Source organism: Callospermophilus lateralis, chromosome 1 (assembly GCF_048772815.1).
Source record: "Callospermophilus lateralis isolate mCalLat2 chromosome 1, mCalLat2.hap1, whole genome shotgun sequence".
In the NCBI taxonomy this organism is placed as follows: Eukaryota; Metazoa; Chordata; class Mammalia; order Rodentia; family Sciuridae; genus Callospermophilus; species Callospermophilus lateralis.
In genome coordinates, this window is record NC_135305.1 from 35,550,449 (window position 1) to 35,572,027 (window position 21,579).

At 38.9% G+C, this 21,579-nt stretch overlaps 1 protein-coding gene across 12 annotated transcripts in view; it reads right to left on the reverse strand.

Moving 5' to 3' along the window:
• The window catches only part of Ica1 (islet cell autoantigen 1), a 144,585-nt gene that overhangs the window by 96,822 nt on the left and 26,184 nt on the right, over positions 1–21,579 (reverse strand). For all 12 annotated transcript variants that reach the window (XM_076834032.2, XM_076834006.2, XM_076833983.2 and 9 more), the window contains exons 5-6: positions 15,498–15,621; positions 11,289–11,487 (exon numbers count right to left, since the gene is read on the reverse strand). In XM_076834032.2, the coding sequence (XP_076690147.1) occupies positions 11,289–11,487; positions 15,498–15,621 (323 nt within the window). The remainder of the gene's footprint in view (positions 1–11,288; positions 11,488–15,497; positions 15,622–21,579) is intronic.

Below are 21,579 nucleotides of genomic sequence, written 5' to 3' on the forward strand. Positions count from 1 at the left end.
TCTTGCTGTCACTGAAAATTCTGCAAAGAAGAAAGGATTTGAAGAAAATTCTCTTTGACCTTAATAAAAGCAACTTGTACTGTAAAGCTGCTGGTATTTAGGAAACAGTAGATAGATACACTGCTCCTGTTTGAAATTAAATAAAACCCACATTCTATTTTACTACCTATGTAAATCATTGCTTTAAAAAAATAAAAGCAAATAGTAGTGTAGAGGATCCCTAATGCATAAGTACTTTAAAAGGAGACTGCTAGGCTAACCCAGCAGGGTGCACTTGTTTTCATCTTTACTGAATTCTAGCAAATGGTACAATGGCAACTAATTCATCAAGGAGAATAAGAAGACTAGCTAATATTTGAGCTGTTAACCAAGGGAAGAGGGTAATCTAGAGGGATCTGTAGCTATGACAAACTTGGAGACAGACTATAAAGGCAAGAGATAGTAACTAGTAAACCATACAATTTCGACAGAATAAATTTCCATTGATGTAAAATCTAACACGACACCTTCACGAACTTCTAAAAGAAGACAGAGGCTAATGGAACAATTCTTGAGTTGGTGGGGGGAACTACCACAGGCACCACATATCTCTGACCCCCTAGCTAAAAGCACAACAAGATGGAAACATTGGAAATAATGAATTCATGCCTCAAATTCTAGCTGCTGAGGCAATGAGAAGCCCTGTGTAGGAAATGGGCTCCATATATGGCAGCATTTTTAGAGTTTAATGGTTCCACTGGATAAAAGTCTGTATGTTTTGCCTGTTGTCATCTATAAAATTCTAGAAACCAGACTTGCATACGCCACCCAGTCAGTACACGTAAGTCTTGGGAATGAAAAGTCAGGCAATCTGGCAAAAGAAAAACTATCTTGGATTGAATCAGTTCACACTTAGATAATTTACTTTTGTCTAGGTCCACTCTGAAAGCTGACAATTACGCAAGTTTTCCCCCCAAACAATTAGAGAAATGCCATATATAACAACTCTAGACTCTATGCCTCTCAAGAGGGAAGCAGCCCTTCCCACCCCACCCTTCAGAAAAAATCTATTTTAAGCCAATGCATTGGCTCTTACGGTATTAAAAAATATTCTTATTTTAATAACTGTACCAATATTTCCTGTTTTTATAGAATTTAGATAATGGAAATTATGAATCTGAATGTGTGGATGCTATCTTCTAGAATGTTCAAATCATATGACACCTTACTTGTACACCGGAGTCTCATTTTTATTCAACAATAGGATTAAATTTCACTCAGTAATACAAACACTTATAGGATGCATATTGTGTTTTGTTTATTGTGCAATTGGGGTTCAAAGATGTGTATGAAGGGCTGGGATTGTGGCTCAGCGGTAGAGCGCTCACCTAGCACAGGTGGGATCTGGGTTCGATCCTCAGCACCACATAAAAATAAAAATAAAAGATGTTGTGTCCACTGAAAACTAAAAATAAATATCAAAAAATTCTCTCTCTCTCTCAAAAAAAAAAAAAAGAAGATGTATATGACCTTATTCTTGCCTTTAAGGAAACTATAAGTCTATGTATTTACCAATTCACACATAAAAATACCTATTGAATCCCACTGTATGACAGGCTAAGACACATGCACAAATACGATGGGAAAAGTGCAAAAGGGTAAAAGCTTTGCCTTGGCAGTCAGCAAAGGCTCCCTAGAGTGATGTGGCCTTAAATGAAGCCTCAGAGTTTTTATAGGCACAAAAGAAGGAAGAAGAGACTTTCTGGTAGGAAAAGCAGGGTCTGCAAAGGGCAGGGTATGTAAGAATTAGGTGAACGGCACCGTTTTTAATGAGGCTAGAAATACAGGTATGCGTGTGTGTGGTGTCAGCAGGCAACAGAGGCAGGCGGCAGGGGTATCATTCAAGAGGGAAGGTGGGAGGGGGTGATGGGTTAGGGCCTGCAGTTGAAGGGCCTGCAGAGCTAACTAAGTTTGGACTTGTCAAATCACTAAGCTGGAGAATGATGGGATCAGCTTTATGTTACAGAAATGGGACTGGCATTACTGTGGAGGCTGGGAACTAAGGGCAGTCCTCCTCTGGAGAGAGACCCAGCTCAGACAAGGCTGTGAGGATAGGAGGAAGGAACTTTGGAAGTAGAATCTACTTTGGAAGTAGAATCAGTAGAAATGAGAGACCTCCTGCATGTGGACAGTGACTGATGACAGCAGGATAAACCTCCAGCTTGGGAAACGGAACAGGATGCCATAGAAATGCACTTCACTTCCTTGTTATTTTGGAGCTGTATGTAAATCTGTTTACTGATTTTGCACAAAAATAACCTGAAACTTTTCAGGATATAAACACACCACGAACATTCTATTTCCTTAAGCTGAAATACTTCTTGCCAAGAAATCTAATTAAAACCAGAAATAATATAAAAGCTGTGAAGGTATATCAAGTAGGAAAGACACAAATTAAGAGAAGATACAAATTAGCCCATCCATTTATAAATGCAGAATCATGCTCGACAGCTAATTTTTAAAAAAGACTTCATTCAGTTGAAAGTAGACTATAGAAGTGGGGAAAAACAGTCCAAAGAGCACAGAGGTGGGTTGTCTAACCACCTTGGAGCCAAGGGAAATTTTAAAGTGAAATAGACAGGGACACCAGCAGCTCAAGAGAGAGACAACATAGGCAATAAGGAAACACTGGATTATCTGGATTCTTAGGACAATCTGGCACTTTGGGAGTCACTGTAGTTTGGGTTGGAGGTCGCTGACTTGTGGAAGAGGAAGCCAGTGGTGACCAGTCATACCTAGACAACCTTGGATTGCCCCCACAATGCTGGGCAAAGGAAATTTGTTGTCCTGGGTTGTCTGACACTTAGACAGAATCTAGGTTTGCAGATTGAGCTCTGAATTTGCACTGTTTGAGACCAAAGTAAGGTTCTTAACACCGTGGGCTTTGTCATTTCCTCATCTGCAAAATGGGGATGACATCTGGGTTGCCTCCATTGTGAAAGTGTCAACTGTGGAATTTGAGGAGCCTTACGAAGGAGGCAGTGCTGTGCAGCAGGGAAAGAGTGTGGATGACTTGATTCCAAGGTGAACTGAATGACCTAAGGCAAGTTCCTCACCTTGCATGCATTTCTCCTCATTTGCAGAATGGCGATAATAACTACATCTGCTTGATAGGCTTGTTAACAGGATTTTTAAAATTTCATATTAGCAAATAACTTGGAATGGGGCCAGATGCAAAGACTGCACTACACAAATGTCTTTAAAAACTAAGTACTGTGTATTGACTCTATCTTATTTTGTTTTAGTCAGGTTCTTGTCACTATGACCAAAATACCCAACGAGAACAATTTAAGAGGAAGAAAAGTTTATTTTGGTGCATGGTATCACAGGTCTCAGTCCATAATAGATGGTCGATTCCATTTCTCTGGGTCCAAGGTGAGGCAGTACATCAGGGCAAAGGGGCCAAGGAGGAGCAAAGTTCTTTCCTCATGGCAGCAAGGAGCAGAGAGCAAGAGAGGGGAAGGGGATGCAGGCAAGATGAACCCTTGGAGGGCACACTCCCAGTGACTACCCCTCCAGCCACACATCACCTGCCTACAGTTACTACTCAGTCATTTCAATTGAACAAGGATAGACTGATTAGATCACAGCTCTCATAATCCAATCATTTCATCTTCCAACATTCTTGCATCAACACAAGAACTTTTGGGGGACAACTCATACCCAAACCATCACTTATTATAATAAAGGTTTTGAGTTTTCAGCTAAATACCTAATATGAATGGACATCATTTCCTGGTTTATATTTGTACATGAATCTACCTTTCCATGCAGATCTGTCCAGTGGAACATTGGTCTTCCTGCCATACATGTGGTGCTACCCATTTCCGCCTTCTACTGAGTCATGAACTGCAGCAGGCAATCCGTGAAGATCAGGCAAAATGAAAGAACGAAATTTGGAATTTCACTCCCACCTGTACTGTCTAATAAAAATGTTTCTTTACTGAGAATGCTATAAAAGATATACATGCCGGTGCTCCATGTTTAATTAGGGAAAAGCTTCCCAATGATTTTAGTAATTTTGACGCACAATTTCTTAGTCTCTCATCTAAAAGAGGATGTTTCATAAATGTGGGTATGTTGAATTAAATTTTAGTCTCATCTATCTGTGTTTCTTCTTCTTTTCATTTTTGGGTAAGAGAACGAGTATCAGAGTTGCTTTTATTTAACACATGGTTCCAGTTTTCTCTGCCTTCTTCAATGTCTTCTAGATGTAGATGTAGATGTAGAGGTGGACTTTGTATTTCATTTGAGTTTGGTTATATGGAGAATATAAAGAGTGGACTGGTGTCTGAAGTAAGGGAGCTATATGCTAATTATCCATGTCTTCTTGGTCCTACTCATGGCCATTTCCTAATACTTCAAACATGTAATAACACCAATAGTCTTAGTTCCACTACTCTAAAACAGCATATTTAGGAACCACACACATCTTTGTAATTCTATGAACTTACTTGTTTTAAAAACTTGGAAATATTCCACAAGGGAAATCAGGGTATATGACAACTTCCTAATACGAAACTTTTTACCCTCAACAGCACAGTGGCTCCTCAATAAATTATATGTAGCATTATCATATGATCCAACAATCCTTAAGTATCCGTCCAAAGGAATTAAAAGCAGGTTCTCAGAAATACTGGCACCCCCCATGCTCATAGTAGCACTCTTCAAAAGCAAAGGGAGAAGCAACTCAAATGCCCATTAGTGAACAAATGTAAAATAAAACATGGCATATACCTGTCGTGGGATATTATTCAGCTTTAATAAGGAAGAAAAATCCTATCACATGCTACAACATTTATGAACCTCGAGGACCTTACACTATGCAAAATAAGCCAGTCATAAAAAGATATACACTATAGATTTCCACTCATATTAGATATAGGTAGGTATATAAAGAAGTCAAATGTATAGAAACAGAAAATGGAAAAGTGGTTACCAGGGATTGGAAGGAGGTGGGAGATAAAGAGTTGTTTAATGGATATAGTATTATAGTTCTGCATGATGAAAAGGCTCTGGAGATCCATTTTCCAACAATATAAATATACTTAATGCTATTCATCAACATGGTTAAGATGGCACAAATTATGTATTTTTCACTATGATTAAAAATTTAACAAAAAGTCAAGTCATTTGCACTAGTGATGGCTACTGAAATTAGCTACCAGCAAACTGTTTCTGTGAAAGAGTATAGAGTAAATATTTCCGACTTTGAGGACCTTGAAGCTCTGTTGTCATTACTCAGCTCTGCCAATGGTATTGTGAAAGTTGACAGTAGACAGTGAGCATGAATGGGTGCAGGCATGTTCCAATATAAACTTTATCTACAAAAACAGGTGGTTGGCCTGTAGGCCCTAGGTTGCTGATCCTTGCAAAAGCATTAATATATCTGCATAAGGGATGAGAATTATCAGCTTGTTAACATCAAAGTCTCCTTTACCCCTAAATTATGGATGAAACATTCATATTTTTCCAGCATCTAAGATTATAAGCAACAGCAATAAGGTGAGCAAACTCAGCAAGACCCGACCTTATTTACTTGAAGTAGTAGGAAAACACTACACTGATAAAATCATGTGTTAGCCCTACTCCAGTGTCTACACTTCTCTACAATTGAGCCTAAAGATTTTCGAATTTAGTGATTAGAGAAAAAATAATAAAAATGTTACAGCTAGAAGCGAGTCTGGTAGATGAGAAAAATGCAATAGACTTATCAGACCTAAGCTGCCATAGCTTGTGTAGGCAGGCAGGGAACCAGAGGAGAGGCGTCTTGATTCTGAGGACATGTGCTCCAGCCTCCTTTCTATTTCCAATCAGGAGCAGCAGCCAGTCAGCCAGCCACCAGCTTGGCCAGAGTTATCTGTTTCATACATGTTATTCTAAATGGTGTTGGTTTGACCCTGGAACTCATGTTTGCTGTTTACCAAATTCAGTAGGAGAAAATCAGTAAAGACACACAAAGCCCCAAAGGCCGCATCTCATCAAAATCAGAAATGAAAGCAAGGGTGTAATTATTTGTTCCATTCTGAGTTGTACCATGTGAAAATGGCAGGCTTTTCCTATGGTGTCTTGGCAACTAGATTCAATCTGATTGGGGACCACAAATAACAAGTGCCCTAGTTAAACACCCAAAACAAAACAAACAATAAGCACACACCAAACACCAATCAATGAAAACACAGAGTTGTGAAACAGATTCAAGACAGCCTTAACTTGACAAAAGGAATTTTTGTCTCATAAACTCAGCCCAGTGTAAGCGTTCTAGACCTAACAGAGGCAAAGGAGATAATGGAGACAAAGATCCCTCCCTTTTTTGTATAGGAATTCAGCAAACTCCTCAGAGTTAAGATACTGCTTAGACATTTCACATTCGTCTACTGTATAGACCCAAGCTTAAAATACTCTCCATTCACTCAACTCAACTTGTTGGTGGTTCCAGACCTACAGAGGCACTGAACTAAAACTGGTTTCAACTGGAGAGCCGATGGCCCAGGCAAAAATGAAAGGCCTTCATCAAAATGCAGGGAGATGGCCGAGCAGTGACAGTCCCTGCATTAAGTGGCGTCTCCAGCTCCCATAGGACCTGCCCTCAATTGCTCAAAGAGCCTGACCTCTGACAAAGACCAATGATTTCAGCAGTAATTAATGAAACTGTCAAATTAATTAACCCAAGTCTTTGTTCACAGGGAAAAACCCCTCTAGTATCAATACTGTTGTTCACCAGTCCTTGACTAAGCCTATAGACCCAAACCTTCTCAACTGGGACACAGGGACACCACTGACTGATGGCCCTAATAAGCCCCTACCTAGTAATCTGCTGACATTTGTTAATAAACCTTCTCACCATAATATAATCCTTAGATGATTGACCAGTGGACTAACAGGTCTCTAAAACCTCACACTATTTTAAATAGATACAAGCCTGCAAATACCAGCATATACCAAACATATTTCCTATAATATTTCTCAGATATCCTTTTGAATTATGGTGATGAAACACTAGACAAATGCTGTAGGATTTCATCAAGTCATTTAATAGATGGCCCTCATTAAAACACTGGTCCCCTGTCCTTGTCTATGAAGACTCTGACTCCTACAAATGCCCACGTATACATTTCCATACTATCTCTTTAGAGGATTCAGAACTATTTTCTTACACCTAACACAGCTTTTATTCCATTTAGAATAATTACCCACCATCCCATTTCTGACTTTCAAGAAAAACAAGACACTTAATTGACCACAGGAGGACTCTCTCAAGGGCACCAGGCTGCACCCGCTCGGCTGCAAGCTCCCAACTTCAGCTGATGTAATCGGCTACAAGAAGCTGACTTCTATTTTTAAATTATACCCTTTTACTCTGCCTTCAAAGGGCACATATATCACACGTTGTAACTTTGCTCGTAAAATACCTCGTGTTCCCGGGTGAATCATGCTGTCAGGAGGAGCCTCCGGCTGCACACAGTCACCCAGCCTTGCCCATTTAGATTCACCCACCACAGTCCATTATATGGACAGAGGAGAACAGCTAAGTGTGGCCACACTCTCCAGGTATCTTTCTGCTCAGGGTCATTTCCACAAGAAGCAAATGACTAGCAGGGTCCTACTTGTGGGCTGGGCTCAAGCTCTCCCCTCTCTGTTTCCACCCCCTTATAACACATGCTTGGTAAAAAATTGTCCCATGTCAATGCTACAGCTCTGTCTTCAGCTGCTGAGCTTCTAAAGGTGCCAGAAGGAAAACAGACTATTCGCTTTGTTTGATTTTAAGTTTCATTCATCATTTCAGCTATACTCACTGTGTACTCTTTAAAAGGTTTCTTGGCATTCTGAAAACACTGAAAAAAATCTTGGTTGGACATGAAAACACACTTGAACTTGCTATTTATTTATTTATGCTTATTCTGCTTATTTCTAAAAATAATGAAGGGCTCTGTAATTGAAGAGTCTAGCGGAGGTCAGAACAGTGCCTATCTTTCTGGTCTACTTCCTGCTTCATTACACAGTCACCCCATGTCTCTCCTGGGTTTGTATAAAAGCTTCCTAGCAGATGTGCCAGGTTCAAGGCATGGGACCTTCCTATCCTTTTTCCACCTTAAAATCTGAGTGAGCCATTGAGATCACAAATTTGAGCATGCCCCTCCCTTTCTCAACAACCTTCCCTTCTTGCCTTCTGCTGTGCAGATGTCCTGTCTTCTCTGGCCCTGTTTTCCTATCCAGCTCCACGGTCTGGCCACCCCTGCACCCTTGCCCACCTCTCCTGTGCTGTGGTTCTAAATGCCCTGTTGCTATCTTTCACTTAGGGCCTCTGTTCAAGTTGTGTCCGCCATGGAGTACTGCGTCCTGTTGTTCACACTCTCAACCCAAGCTCTTCCTTCTTTCCTTTCACATCTTGCTTAGATGCCCTTTCCTCCAGGATGCCCCTTCTCAGGTGTTCTTGTGGCACCACGTGTTGCCCCAAATGACCACACAAGACGGGATGGGCGGTGAGGATGCCTTCGTATTTACTACTATATAATATCATTTGTCTAATGAAAAAAACACATGAATGAAGCCACACTAAAGACTCCAGATAGGGAGGGCCACAGTTCAGGATTCATGAAATGTGAAGGCAGGAGCTGGCACAGAGGAGCCTGAAACTCCCACTCCCATGGTAATTCCTGAGGAGCCACCGGCAGCTGGATCGCTATCCCAGATGACTCAGAAACACCTTCAGGTAACACATTCCTGAGAGATCAATGGAGACTCTGTGTAAAATGCAGTCCCACTGGGACAAAACACTAACCATCACGCAAAGTTGAATTTCGTGTTATAAACTCAAGTGAACAGAAAACTTCACAATTTAAAGTCATCCATCAAATAGGGCAGCAATCTGTAAATGAATGATTCTATTTCTTACTCCCACATCCACGTATGTCAGTTTCCAAAAGATCGGGAGGTCAGCTGCATGTGGTGGGAATGCCAGAGAGGTCTGAGAAAACACAGCTCTGGAACTTCAAACTGGAGGCCTGGCATTCTGCCACCCAATAGAGGAGTATGAATTTGGGGCCAGGTGCTGGGATTAGGGCTCTCAAGAGAACCAACATGGTCCCTGTCCTGTGGAGGGTCCAGCCTCATCAAATACACACTTAAAAACAGGCTTCTTTTAAAAAACATACTTTTCCCCTAAATTCTGAGTACACCATGTTCAGCTATTAAATTAAATCCAGCACACCAGGGATTAGGGAGTAAGCCATAGTTTTAGCTACTTCTGCATGGCAAAGGATTTTTTTTTTAAAAAAAAAAAACCCATATTTTCCAAAGTCAACCAATTGATGACACTAAATGGTGGGAAATGTTTCAATGTTCAAACCAAATGACGAAGGACTTGGTTTCTATTTCATTCTTACAGAGTAACCACCTTCCCCCACACCAAACAAAACCAAATAAACACAATTCCACATGAAATTCTTCTGCCTTCTAGAATAGCTGTATGTTTACTTTTATTATCTGGCACAGGGGAGGGACTCAATAACTGTTAATTGAGTGAATAAATCAGAGGAGAGGAATTACCATGAAAATGCTTTCGTCCATTTTAGGTATGCTTTTCAACTTCCTTTTTTTTTTTTGTCTCTTAGGGAAAAAATTATGCATATTTTCTTGGATTCTGACTTTCACATCCCTTTCTGACCTTGAGTTAGTTACCTAACTGGGTACCATTGTCCTCATCTGTAAAACTAAATCTGTGTGTTGATTACTGTGGGGCTAAGGGAGTAGCAGATAAAAGGGTGATCAGCACTATGCCCTGCAGATAATGTTTTTTTCTTTCTTTTTTTATACCTATTCCATTCCATTTTTCTCACCCCCTCCCCCAAACAAATTATGAAAGACAAAGCAAGTTACCAGCCTGGTTAGAAAGCCAGAAAACTTTGAAAGTAGCTTAGATTCACCAGTATCATTTCAAGCTGTGACAATGTTATTTACTATCTCAAAAGCTTGATTTTTCTCTTTTAAAAGATTAGTGAATTTCATAAGATCATCTCTAAAGGAGAGAGATATTTCAATCTTGATGTTCCACGAACTCAGAAGTCTGCCTTCTAACATCTATGTCCAGAAAGAAAATGGATGTTGATTCCCTTCCTACGGAAGGATTCTAAATTACAAACTAAGAGAAAATTTGACTTTTAGAGGAATCTGTATCAATCTAATGTGTAGGTCAAGATCTGGTGATCATTCTTTTACACATAGAAGGTCCCTCCTTCCATTTACCCCACCCCCACATCCAGCCTCCAAAACCAGTAAGTTTTTCCATTCATAGTACCTCTGCAAGGATGTACTTAAAAGAAAATCCAGGAATTTTAAGTAGTTATCTCTAATTACATGTGGATCATTTTAAATGAGTAAGACAGTTGACACAATATTATGTCAAGCTCAACATTTGGCTGATTTTTTTTTTTTTTCCTTTCACACCCTGAAATACATCCAGTTGACCAAACAAAGAACTTCCAAGACTACACACACACACACACACACACACACACACACACACACATACACACACACACAAAAAAAATCCTCTCCATGTTTTCATAAATACTCAGTGCACCACTGCCACCCAGTGGTAGGATGTATCCTTGTATGTCAAAATCTTCAAACCCTACACTGACACAAGGTGATTAAAAAACTAACTGGAAATTAGCTCTGCTACTCACCAGTTATTTCAGGGCAATTTAAGACCATACCGATCTCTATGGGTACTTATTTTCCTCAAAGAAATTTCTGAAGAGGTCAATATCAGATAAAGTCAATGCCACATTAGCTAATCCTACAACTAAACCCCACTGCTTCTGAACACATCACAAAACAAAGGTGTATCATTGTCTTATTAATTTTAATACACATTAGCAATTTAAAAAGATTGCCCCAATACTGTGTTATTACCTTCCAGTTCATTTTATCGGATCTTGATTTTTAGTTGTGCGTGAAAAGGCATTTAAAAGTGTCAACCATACAAAAAGTGCACATTATATGAAAATCTGAGTTCAATTAAAACCAGTTACTGAATCCCAGCAATTTCCAGATGTCTCTTCTATCTTATCCTTAGAGAATTATATATCACATTAATTGGTATTCTGTCACATAAAAAGACGTCAGCAATGATTAATTGCATCCTTGGTGCTTTTGAGCTAAGCCTTCTTCACCAGAGGGATTCAATCACACCTCATTACCTTCTAGCAGGTACCCCTTTTGGTAAACCTCATAAAACCTCCTACCTTCCTGAACTTCTCCATTTGCTTGTAGAGGTCTGGATCGAGCTCCTGAGACACGTCCTTCATCCATAATAATGCCCCCCTGTATTCTGTCCGACACTGTTCCATGCGGTTCACCGTCAGCCATGTATCTGAGATGGCCCGATGCCGAAAAGTCTCCACTTCTTGGTGAAATCGACACAAAGGATTTCTCAAGGCCAATCTGGGAAAAAAAAAAAAAGACAAAGCGACAACCTTGAAACCAAGGCAATCACCAGTTTGAATCCTTGACACTTTGTCTTAAACTTATGAACCTAGAACAGTGCCTGGAAGAGAAGTTGCTTCATTAAGATTTGGTGAATAATAATTAAAATGTATGTGAATCTATGAGTTGGCCAGGGACGACCACCCGTGTTCCATACTTCAGTTTGCTGGGACTAATATGGACCATTGGGAAACACCTCTCTCAGTGTTGCTGGGGGTAGCCTCAAGCTTGGGCAGTGTTCCTTTGAAGTTGGAACCAATCCTGCATCAATGATGGACAGTCAAGGCATGCCATTTCCATTCTAATCTTGGTCACTTCCTGTCTCCTGATCCCCTGAAGGTGGGCTCCTTGAAGAGACTGTATGTGACCAGGGCCATTTTGATTACTTTTCAGGAGCTGGGGCATGTGCTGCTTGCTCCAGGAGAAACGAAGCACGAACTGAAGCATTTTCAGGTGGTTAGGAGAGATAAGCACATTTATTGAGGCTCTCCTACAGAGATAGGGTATATAATTTAATTCTTGGAAAAAAGAAAAACCTCTCCAAACTTAAAAGATATACATCAGAAATGTATATTATATGCATGTAAAATTATTATAATATGAGCCAAGCACACTGTCATTTATTCAGAAAAAAAAATAACATTTGTGATATATCAAACTCTAAGTACAATATTTACTTTGGGTAGAAAATATTGCTTCTTTCATATTCCTACCCAAAATGAGCAGTGTCAGATGAATTACACTTTTAAAATACATTCTTTTCCAGAAAGATTCAGGGCACAGGTGCAAAATTTTAAAATGAGATGAATATTTAAATTTCAATTTAAATGCAAACTCAGGAAACAATGGTGGCAGGGAGCTGAGGGCGACTCATGGAGGCTCCATCAGTGTGTGCAATGCCACTTTCCATGTGCAGACCTGAAAGAGTATAAATGGTTCAATAAGAAAAAAAAAAATCCCCTTTGCTTTTTCCCCTTGTCTGTAATGTTTTAAATATTGAGAGCTTCTAGAAAAGTAACTTGCCCACATTGTCCTACCTAGACACTGGAAATTTTTTCAAATACATATTGCTACCCCATCGAGGAAACTTGTGCTCTATCCTATTGGTTTCAATTTAATATTCACCTTTCATCAAACAGAATGAGCCATTGTAGCATGACTAGCAAATAAGTCAGTTAAACAAACACTGGTGTGAAGGTTTGTATAATTGAAGGCTTCTGTGAAAAGTTGCAAACAGTCCTGAGATGTCTCTCTGAGTATCGAATTCATTTCTGGACTCCTTGTTCTCTTCTCTTGGATTTCAACTATTTTCCTAAACTGGCTGTAAAAAGGTCTTGTGAATGAACTATTCTTGATTTTTTGCACTATTGTAAAATTGTCAGATACATTTAAAGTTGTAATAGCTTGGTAATAAAAAAGAAAAAGGCAAGCTAGGCTCAGAGCCACATGCCTCTAATCCCAGTTGCTCAGGAAGCTGAGGCAGGAGAATCTCAAGTGTGAGGCCAGTCTCAGCAACTTAGTGAGACCCTGTTCAAAATAAAAAATAAAAAAAACCAAGGGTGTCGCTTAGTGGTTGAGAGTCCCTGGGTTTAATCTCCAGTACTGGAGGAAAAGAAGGCATATAAACTCACCCCATATTTTTTTCTTGTAACTTACTCCGTATAAAATCAGAAGGGTGAAAAACCAATCACTGTGGTATAGAGACTAAATCACGATTCAAAATAAATAAGAAAACAACAAGATTCAGTGACGGATTGGTCCACATTTTCATTCAGGAGAATCCATCCAAGTGTAATAATAAAGTACCTAAAGATCTACTCCAAGGACAGTTATCCTTTAACAGGAAAAGGTGGAAATGACCAAAGAAATGCACAGCAGGGCCCAGGTTAAATGTATACCCGGCATATGTTTATTCACACATACTCAATTAGTGGAATGCTAAGGTGTGGCTGTTTTAAGATGTATACACTGAAATTTAAAATGATAGCATATTTGACGTTAAAAAATCAATTTGCTAAATAACCTATATACAATAAGATGCAAACACTAGAAATTATGATATCAGCTATCTGTGTTGTAATATATTCCCGCATACCCTAAATCATGTTTAGGACTGAGAATTCAAAGTCAGGAGAGTTGCATTTAATCCTCCTATTTCCTTCATGTTTAGGAGAGCTAGTTGGGATTTCATGTGCCTGGCAACAGTTAAGTATCAGGAAATCAGAGCCAGTGTACAGGCCACCTTCCAAATGGTAAAGCTGGTCATACCTCATTAAGTTATGGACACAGCACAGTTTGCTAACACACAGTGCTTATAATTTCAATACCACTGGCATTGTTTTTGTTGGTTTCTTTTACTGTTTGTGTTTGTATCTGAAGCTTAGGTTACATAAACTTAAGGCCTTATATTTGTGCTCTGTGAGATCATCTGGTACATAATTATGAAAGGGTATATACTGGATAGTCATATAATAGAATAATTAACAATGTTATCAGTAATAATAACCCTTGCACTGTGTTCTGGGATTCGGCTTTGTTTTCCATAAAATAGATGCTAATTTATTTTAATAAGAATTTCTTCTTATTAGTGATAGTACATGTTCAACATATGAGAATTTATGAAAGACATTTTAGGAATTATTTATCCTCCTAAGGTTGGAGAAGCTCATATGTATACAGAAAGCATCTATCAAGGGGTTCAAAGGAGGTTATCCCTATTAGTAAAATTGATTTTAATTTTCTCCTTTTGTTTTGTCTGTTTTTAAATTTTTCTAAAATGAGTATGTACGGTTTCTACAAGGACAATAATTACTATAAATAGTATGATAGGTGCATTTCAAGGTTACAAATAAGTATCTTTCTTGGAAACCTAGGGTAGAGAACTGTTGGAAATGGTTTCGTTCAACTATGAGAGTTGGCATGGTCCACACAGTCAGGGTCCAAATGTCATTAGGAAGAACCCAAATCTCTAGGAATGGGATCACTAAAAACTTGACACAGCTGGTTCCTTTTCTACTCCATCTTGGATTTTCATAGGAACACCCATGCAATATGTCAATGGGTGGGAGAGTGAGAAGGAAAAATTAATAGGAGAAGAAAATATTGGGCAATTTGTGTAAGTAAGATTTCTACAGCCTAAATATTTTGGAAATTACCTCCAAGCTTTACTTAGATGTGATTCTACCAAATATTAGTGGATGACAGTTTGGGGGCTTGTTAGTTACTGGAGGAGTATGAGAGAAACAGTGTCCTTTTCTCAGGCACAAGGAGTAACTGTGTGCTGGGGCTCCTGCTTATTTAATACCGGCCATAAAAATGAGTCTTGGTGGTATTAAAAAAAAAATGCCAGTGATCACTCACAGTTTTCTCTGTACTGGAGCTTCTCAAACTTGAATGTACATCAAAATCAACAGGGAATCTTGTCAAAATGCAAATTTCAGAGTCAGCAGATCTGGGGGGTGGGGTCCTGTTTCTGCATTTCTAATAAGCTCCCAGGTGATGCTGCTGCTGCTGCTGGCCCAGGGTCTGGGCAGTGTGGTCCAGGGCATCCTGAACAACACCCCTCTGCAGTTAATTGGCCCACAGAGAGCAGGGAGGAAACCCTTCAAGCTGGTCTCATTAGGCTCCTGCTTTAATCAGCTGCTGGAAGGAGAAGCAGACTGATCGTTATGAGCAACGTTGAAGGTCAAATATAAGCCTAGGACAGCACTCACAGTGACTGGCACCTAGAATGCCCCCTATAGGCCCGGAGAAATAAAAAAATATATTTAAAAATGAACAAGAAGGGAAAAAAAGGAATCCTACATGTTATTTTATTCATAGAGTTCAGAAGAAATCAAGTAAACGGAGTAGCTCCTCAAACGCAGGCAAAAGCTTTCTAAAGACAGCGAAATTCCCCTGCATGAGTAGGTGATTCCCAGGTTCTCTTCAGATCCCCCAAAACAGAGCCCCCAATAAAGGTCACACACCTTTGCTGGGAAGAAAAACAGAGGGCCTTTCCTGTGGCTTGCATCATTTTTCCTGCTCTGGTTTTATCTTGGAAGCCTTGAGATCGGAGAAATTTTCCCAGTTCATTTTCTTCTTGAGACAAGACTGATGAAGAAAAGACAGAAAGGAGCCATGAACAATGAGCATTTTTATTACAAAGAAAATGAGAGAGACGAATCACAAGGTCCCCTCTCTCCCAGAGGCAAAGATGAGATGAAATTAAATCCAAGTGGCAGGCTTCAAGGTGAGTTCTCCCCACCTCCCCGACCCTGCCATTTAATGTCCATGCTGTTCTTCCACGTACAATACCAGAGATCAAATTCACTTGAATACATCTGTCAGTGAGTTTGGTGCCTGTAATCAGAACCAGAAAATGACCTCTGTACTGAAAAGCCAGCCCATAATGGGCTGCTTCCAGCTGAAATGAAGGAGTTGGGTTTGTCAAGTATGACGGTGGGAATCTTTTGTGGCTCCTAGAATTCTGTGCTAGTGGCCTCCTATTATTCTATCTGGCTGGTTTTTTGATCTGTGCCTCCTGAGTTACATTCTACTCGTTGTAAAGCAACTCGCATATCTCACTCATGACACAGGTTTTGGGTAGGAGGTGGGTGGGAATTGAGGCTGGGTAGGCCATCAGGTCGATCATTTGGTGGATTTTAAAATACGAATGCTGGAACCAGCTCTGAATTGGTTCTGCCTGATCTTGGTCTCCTTTTTAAATACAACTGCAGATGAGACTGCTGGTAAGTGATCTGTTACAAGCTTTCTACAGATTGATTTGGCTGTAGATATAGTCATAGAATTGCACCATTTTTGACACTACCCTTCTACTGTTAGGGTGTTAGAACATCCTAAGGTGGGCACAAAAATAATCAGCATGATTATTTATTATGGTGAAAAAACTCTTGCTTCCTATTCTAGGGACTAATTTGATAAATTAGTAATAGAGTAAAGGAGACCCAAATGACACCGAGCTTTCCAGGATTTTTTTGTTTTTGTTTTTTCTCTTTTTCTAAACACAGCATTTACTATCAACATACTTTGAATAATACTCTTGTCCTCATTTCTGTACTGATACATTTCCACACCATTCGCATCTCAAACTGCTTTTTTAAATGCTGCCAGGATTCTTGTCTATTTCCATGAGCCATACAGATTTCTTTGAGAATGCACTCCATTCCTAAAAATCTCTCCAACAATAATGTAGAGGTTTGGCCAGGACCCATGAATACAAAGATAGCAGCTAAACTCACTACAGCTTCCTTCTTAATTTGTGACTATAGTTCACTCTAACAGTCCCCTGGGAGGGCCCCATGGAAATGAGGCTTCAGGATCCATTTTTCCTGAGAGGTAAAAGATGTCCCTCCTTCCTACTTTTGTCTCTCAAAAATCATGCTCACAGATCAAAGCAGGAAGGCTACTTCCTCTGTCAAGTAGTGGATTCCTATTTCTCTGGACAGCAGTGCCTGCTGGGCACGTGTGTTAGCATTTACTGTGGCAGGACTCACATCAGCGTGTGCATGTGACCTTCCTATGAGACTAGGCTTTCCAGGGCAGGGACCTCATCTAAACTTTATATTTCTCAGTCCAAATATGAAGCATTATAGTCATGGAAGTAATTAAATGTTTATGAGGTTGAACTAACTATAATTTTTGCTTTGTTATCCCTGTACATTTTATTTTAAGTTAAAAGCTTATTTCACATTTATGCCATGGTCCTAGGTACCTTAAAAATTCCTGTAACTATTATTATTATTATTATTATTATTATTATTATTATTATTGTTTTTTAATACTTTCCATTTTTCCTCTCCACTGTTTATTATATCAATCAATCAATTCCACAATGAATCTTTCTCTATGAAGAGCAATTTCCCACTTTTGCTCCTAAGATCATAAGGCTACTGTCACTTTTTTTTTTTTTTAACTTTGAAGCCTCAACTCATGTATGAATGAATGAACACATTTAGTTTAAGGTCAGGAAGAAACCAGTTCATGGTACCCTTGATGATTACATGGCTGATGAAATGTACTCTTTCCTTAAAAAAAATCTAGGTAGATTGAAGTTTTTAAAAATAATTTTCTGGTCATTTTATACATGGGAGGATTAAACCTGGTGGCAAACAAGTTTCATTTAAGTGCTGCTCTGATTAATTGGCAGTGCTTCTAAGAGAGGTGAAAGGAGGTTTGAGCTCCATGGGGCTCAAGGTTGGAATTTTCCAATTAGTGATGGCCATTGTTTAATTTAAACAATTCAAATACTAAAATTAATTGGTAGAAGTTTAAATTCAGGTGCAACTTATATATCAGATAACTCAAAAATTTCTTCTTGTACAAAGTTTTCAATTAACTGGGGCTTAAAAATTCAAATAAAAACCTATCCACATTTAATTGCTAACTAGATTTTCAGATATATTCTCTCAAAATGCAACTAAAGAACTATGAAACCAATTAGCTTGACAGCATTAACTCACTTAGCCCAGATTTATGGATAATTCAATACGTACTAGACACTTTTCTGCCCCTGGGAATACAGTGATGAGCAAGACACATGAGGTCCCTGCTCTTACAGAGCTAATATTCAAGCAGCATGTGACAGAAAAACAAAACATACATAATCACAAATACAAAACAAAAAGAAAAATACAAAAAGAGAGATGGGGAATAAGAGGGACTAGAAGCTGTTTTCACTGTGTGGTTAGGAGAGGTATCTTGGACTAGGACCATTAAGCTCAGTTATAAATGACAAGAAAGGGCTGCTCTCGATACCATTAGGGCAGAGCCATGCCAAGAAGGGGAACAACAAGTTCAAGGCTTCAGATGTCAGGTGGGGAAATGTGGCTGGAGAGGTGTGTCCTGTTATCAGCCATGGTAGGGGAGTTTGCATTCTACTTTAAGTACTACTGGATGCTTTTAAAAGGTAGGGAGCAATAGAATCCAATTTATGTTACGTTTAGACCTTTATGAAACCTCTTATGTTGAAATAATGTTAGACTTACCGAAAAATTATGTATAGTATACAGAGTCCCTATATGCCCTTCCCCAACTTCCCCTAATATTATATCTTATATGACTGTGACACAAAGACCAAACTAGGAAATTAACATTGGAATAATACTACCAATGAAACACAGGCTTTCTTAATTTCTTTTTAACCAGTTTTCCCAGGAATGCCCTTTTTCTGTTCCAGCATGGAGATACTTCAATCTGATAGTTCCTTTATCTTTCTTGTCTTTCAAGACTTTGATGCTTTTTCCCATATCAGCTTTCCTGAAATATTTTTTGAAATATTTATTTATTTTTAGGTGAAGATGGATACAATACAATGCCTTTATTTTTATGTGATGCTGAGGATCGAACCTGGTCCCATTCATGTTAGGAGAGCACTATACCGCTGAGCCACAATCCCAGCCCCAACTTTCCTGGAATATTTTTTTAATGTTGTTCAATTTTGCTTGGTCTGATTTCTCATGATTAGACTGGGGTTATGGACTTGAGGGAAGGATATAGAGGTGAAGAGCCACTCTTAGTGGATGGTATCAGGTTTACATAACAACATGTATTATCACTGGGGATGTTGACTTCTGTCACTTGGTTAAAGTAGTATCTGTTGGGTTTCTTCACTGTGAAGTTACATTTTTTTTTCTTTTGCAATTATTATTTTGTAATTTTTTTTTGTAACTTTGAGGAAAGAGTACACAAAACTTTCTTTCCACAAACTTACTTTCACTAATTGTGACACTCTTCAGTGACTCTGACCTGCCACGATTCTCACTGTGGTGTTTACTTAATGGTGATTTTGTGGTATTTTTTCTATATATATTTATCAACTGGAAGTATTTTATAAGGCCTTCTCTTACCTGCCTGTCCATCCATCTATCTCCAGATAGACGTAATGGGTAATCATTTTTTTCCATGTGTTATATTTCAACAATATCATTGTTTATCTTGATACTTAAATTGTACCAGCTTGGACCATAGGCTTGCTGCTATGCCCTTTCAACTTGCACCCTTTTTTCAAAAACTTTCTTGTATGTTGGCCATTGTAAAATATTCCAGGCTCATTTTGAACTTTCCCTTCCGCAGCCCTGAAATCAATCATTTCTTCAAGAAGCACTGCTTTTATGAATAAGGGTGTTTAGAAACCAAGAACTATATGTTGGTGTGCTCACTACTACAGGGCATTAGTACTTTGAGGTATTGTCAGCAAAGGCAGGAAATATATGAATGCACACGAACCCATGTATACTCACTCATCTATATTCATTTCTGAATCTCTCCATCTGTATCTATGTTAATAACAAAGACTTCATATGACACCTCTGATTCCAGCCCAATACCTCATGTTTAATCTGCCTTCTCCCTTTACTCACAGCTTCTTTCTACTATAGGCAGTAAGAACACAGGCTTTCATTATCTATAATGTATTTACTTATTTGTTTTATCTCAGTATACACAGTTTCAGAATTGCTAACTGTTACCCCTATAAGAAATAAATATATTAACAAAAGCAGTTTCCATGTACACTTTGTGTTTAGGTTTAGAATCCTGTAAAAAATACTATTGCCCAAAATTACTAAGGTTAGTTCTTTTCTTCTCCACTCTAGTCAGTGTGGTGATGCTATTCATTTGTAATGCAATTCAATTCGTTTGTTACTGCTTTCATTCCATTTTGTTTTTTTTTAATTGGTTGTTCAAAATATTACAAAGCTCTTGACATATCATATTTCATATATTAGATTCAAGTGGATTATGAACTCCCATTTTTACCCCAAATACAGATTGCAGAATCACATCGGTTACACATCCACATTTTTACATAATGCCCTATTAGTAACTGTTGTATTCTGCTACCTGGCTGGTCTTAAGCATGTTTTGAGTATGTGAAACACCACTAAGGTTGCTAGACACAGCTCCCTCCTCACCCTTCCACCCCATTCTCATCCCTACTTCTTTCCAACACTTTCCTACCCACCCCCAGTCTCTTTAATTTCTGGTTTATCTTTCCTGAAATTCTTTAGCATGATAAGAAGACGTATGTGTGTGTGTGTGTGTGTGTGTGTGTGTGTGTGTGTTTGTGTGTGTGTGTACTTTTCATTCTTTACATTTCTGTTTTATTATACCCCCCTTCTTTCTTGCTGAAGGGTAGCATACTATCGATAGGCATTTGTGCTTGGCTCCTTTCATTTAAAATTATACCCTTAAAATTACTTCATATCATCAGTTCATAGAAATTTTCCTCATTTCTTTTCTTTGACAGCTGCATAGCAACACCCTCACATTAGCTACTCTATTTTTAGTCCTCCATCCAAGTCGGGATTCCTTTCCATCCCAGCAGTGCAGAACTCCTCCTTCTCATCCCCACTGTGATGGCATGGCTCACAGGAGCTTGGGGGGCAGACACAAAGGGCTCATCCACGACCCACAGCCAAGCTCTGCCCTTGACTTCTTCAAGGGTGGGCTCACTGTTGCAGCCCCTTGTAAGATAATCATGAGATTTTATAGTGTTCAATCCTAATTCTATTAATTAATCTGAGATAGTTCAGGGGATAGGTCTTCTCAGGTGTCCTACTAGGAACATTCAAATAGATGTTAAGCATAATTTCTATTTGGAGAATCCCTGTTTACATAGAATCTGCAAGCACCCATCTTTTCTTCCCTTATGACTATATATATATATATATATATATATATATATATATATATATAAAAAGGGGGCAACTGACTTCATGTGACTCACTTAATATAAAACAATCACAATTTTATAAATATCTTTTATTTTATACTTAGGGGAAAATGATCCATTTCATGCTAAGTATGAAGAGCATGGTAGGTCGAGTAAAAGCAATTTTGACCAATAATTCTCCGAACTTGGGATTTAAACAAAGGAATGATCTGGTCTGGTTTAAAAGTGTACTCTGATTGCAGTGTAGACAACAGGCTAGTGGAGGCAGAAGTGTAGACAAGGGGATCAGACAGGAAGCTGATTTAGCAAATCAAGTAGGGGAGTGATGGTGGGGCCTGACTAGGATTGTGGCAGAGAAGACAGAAGAGGAGGGCAAA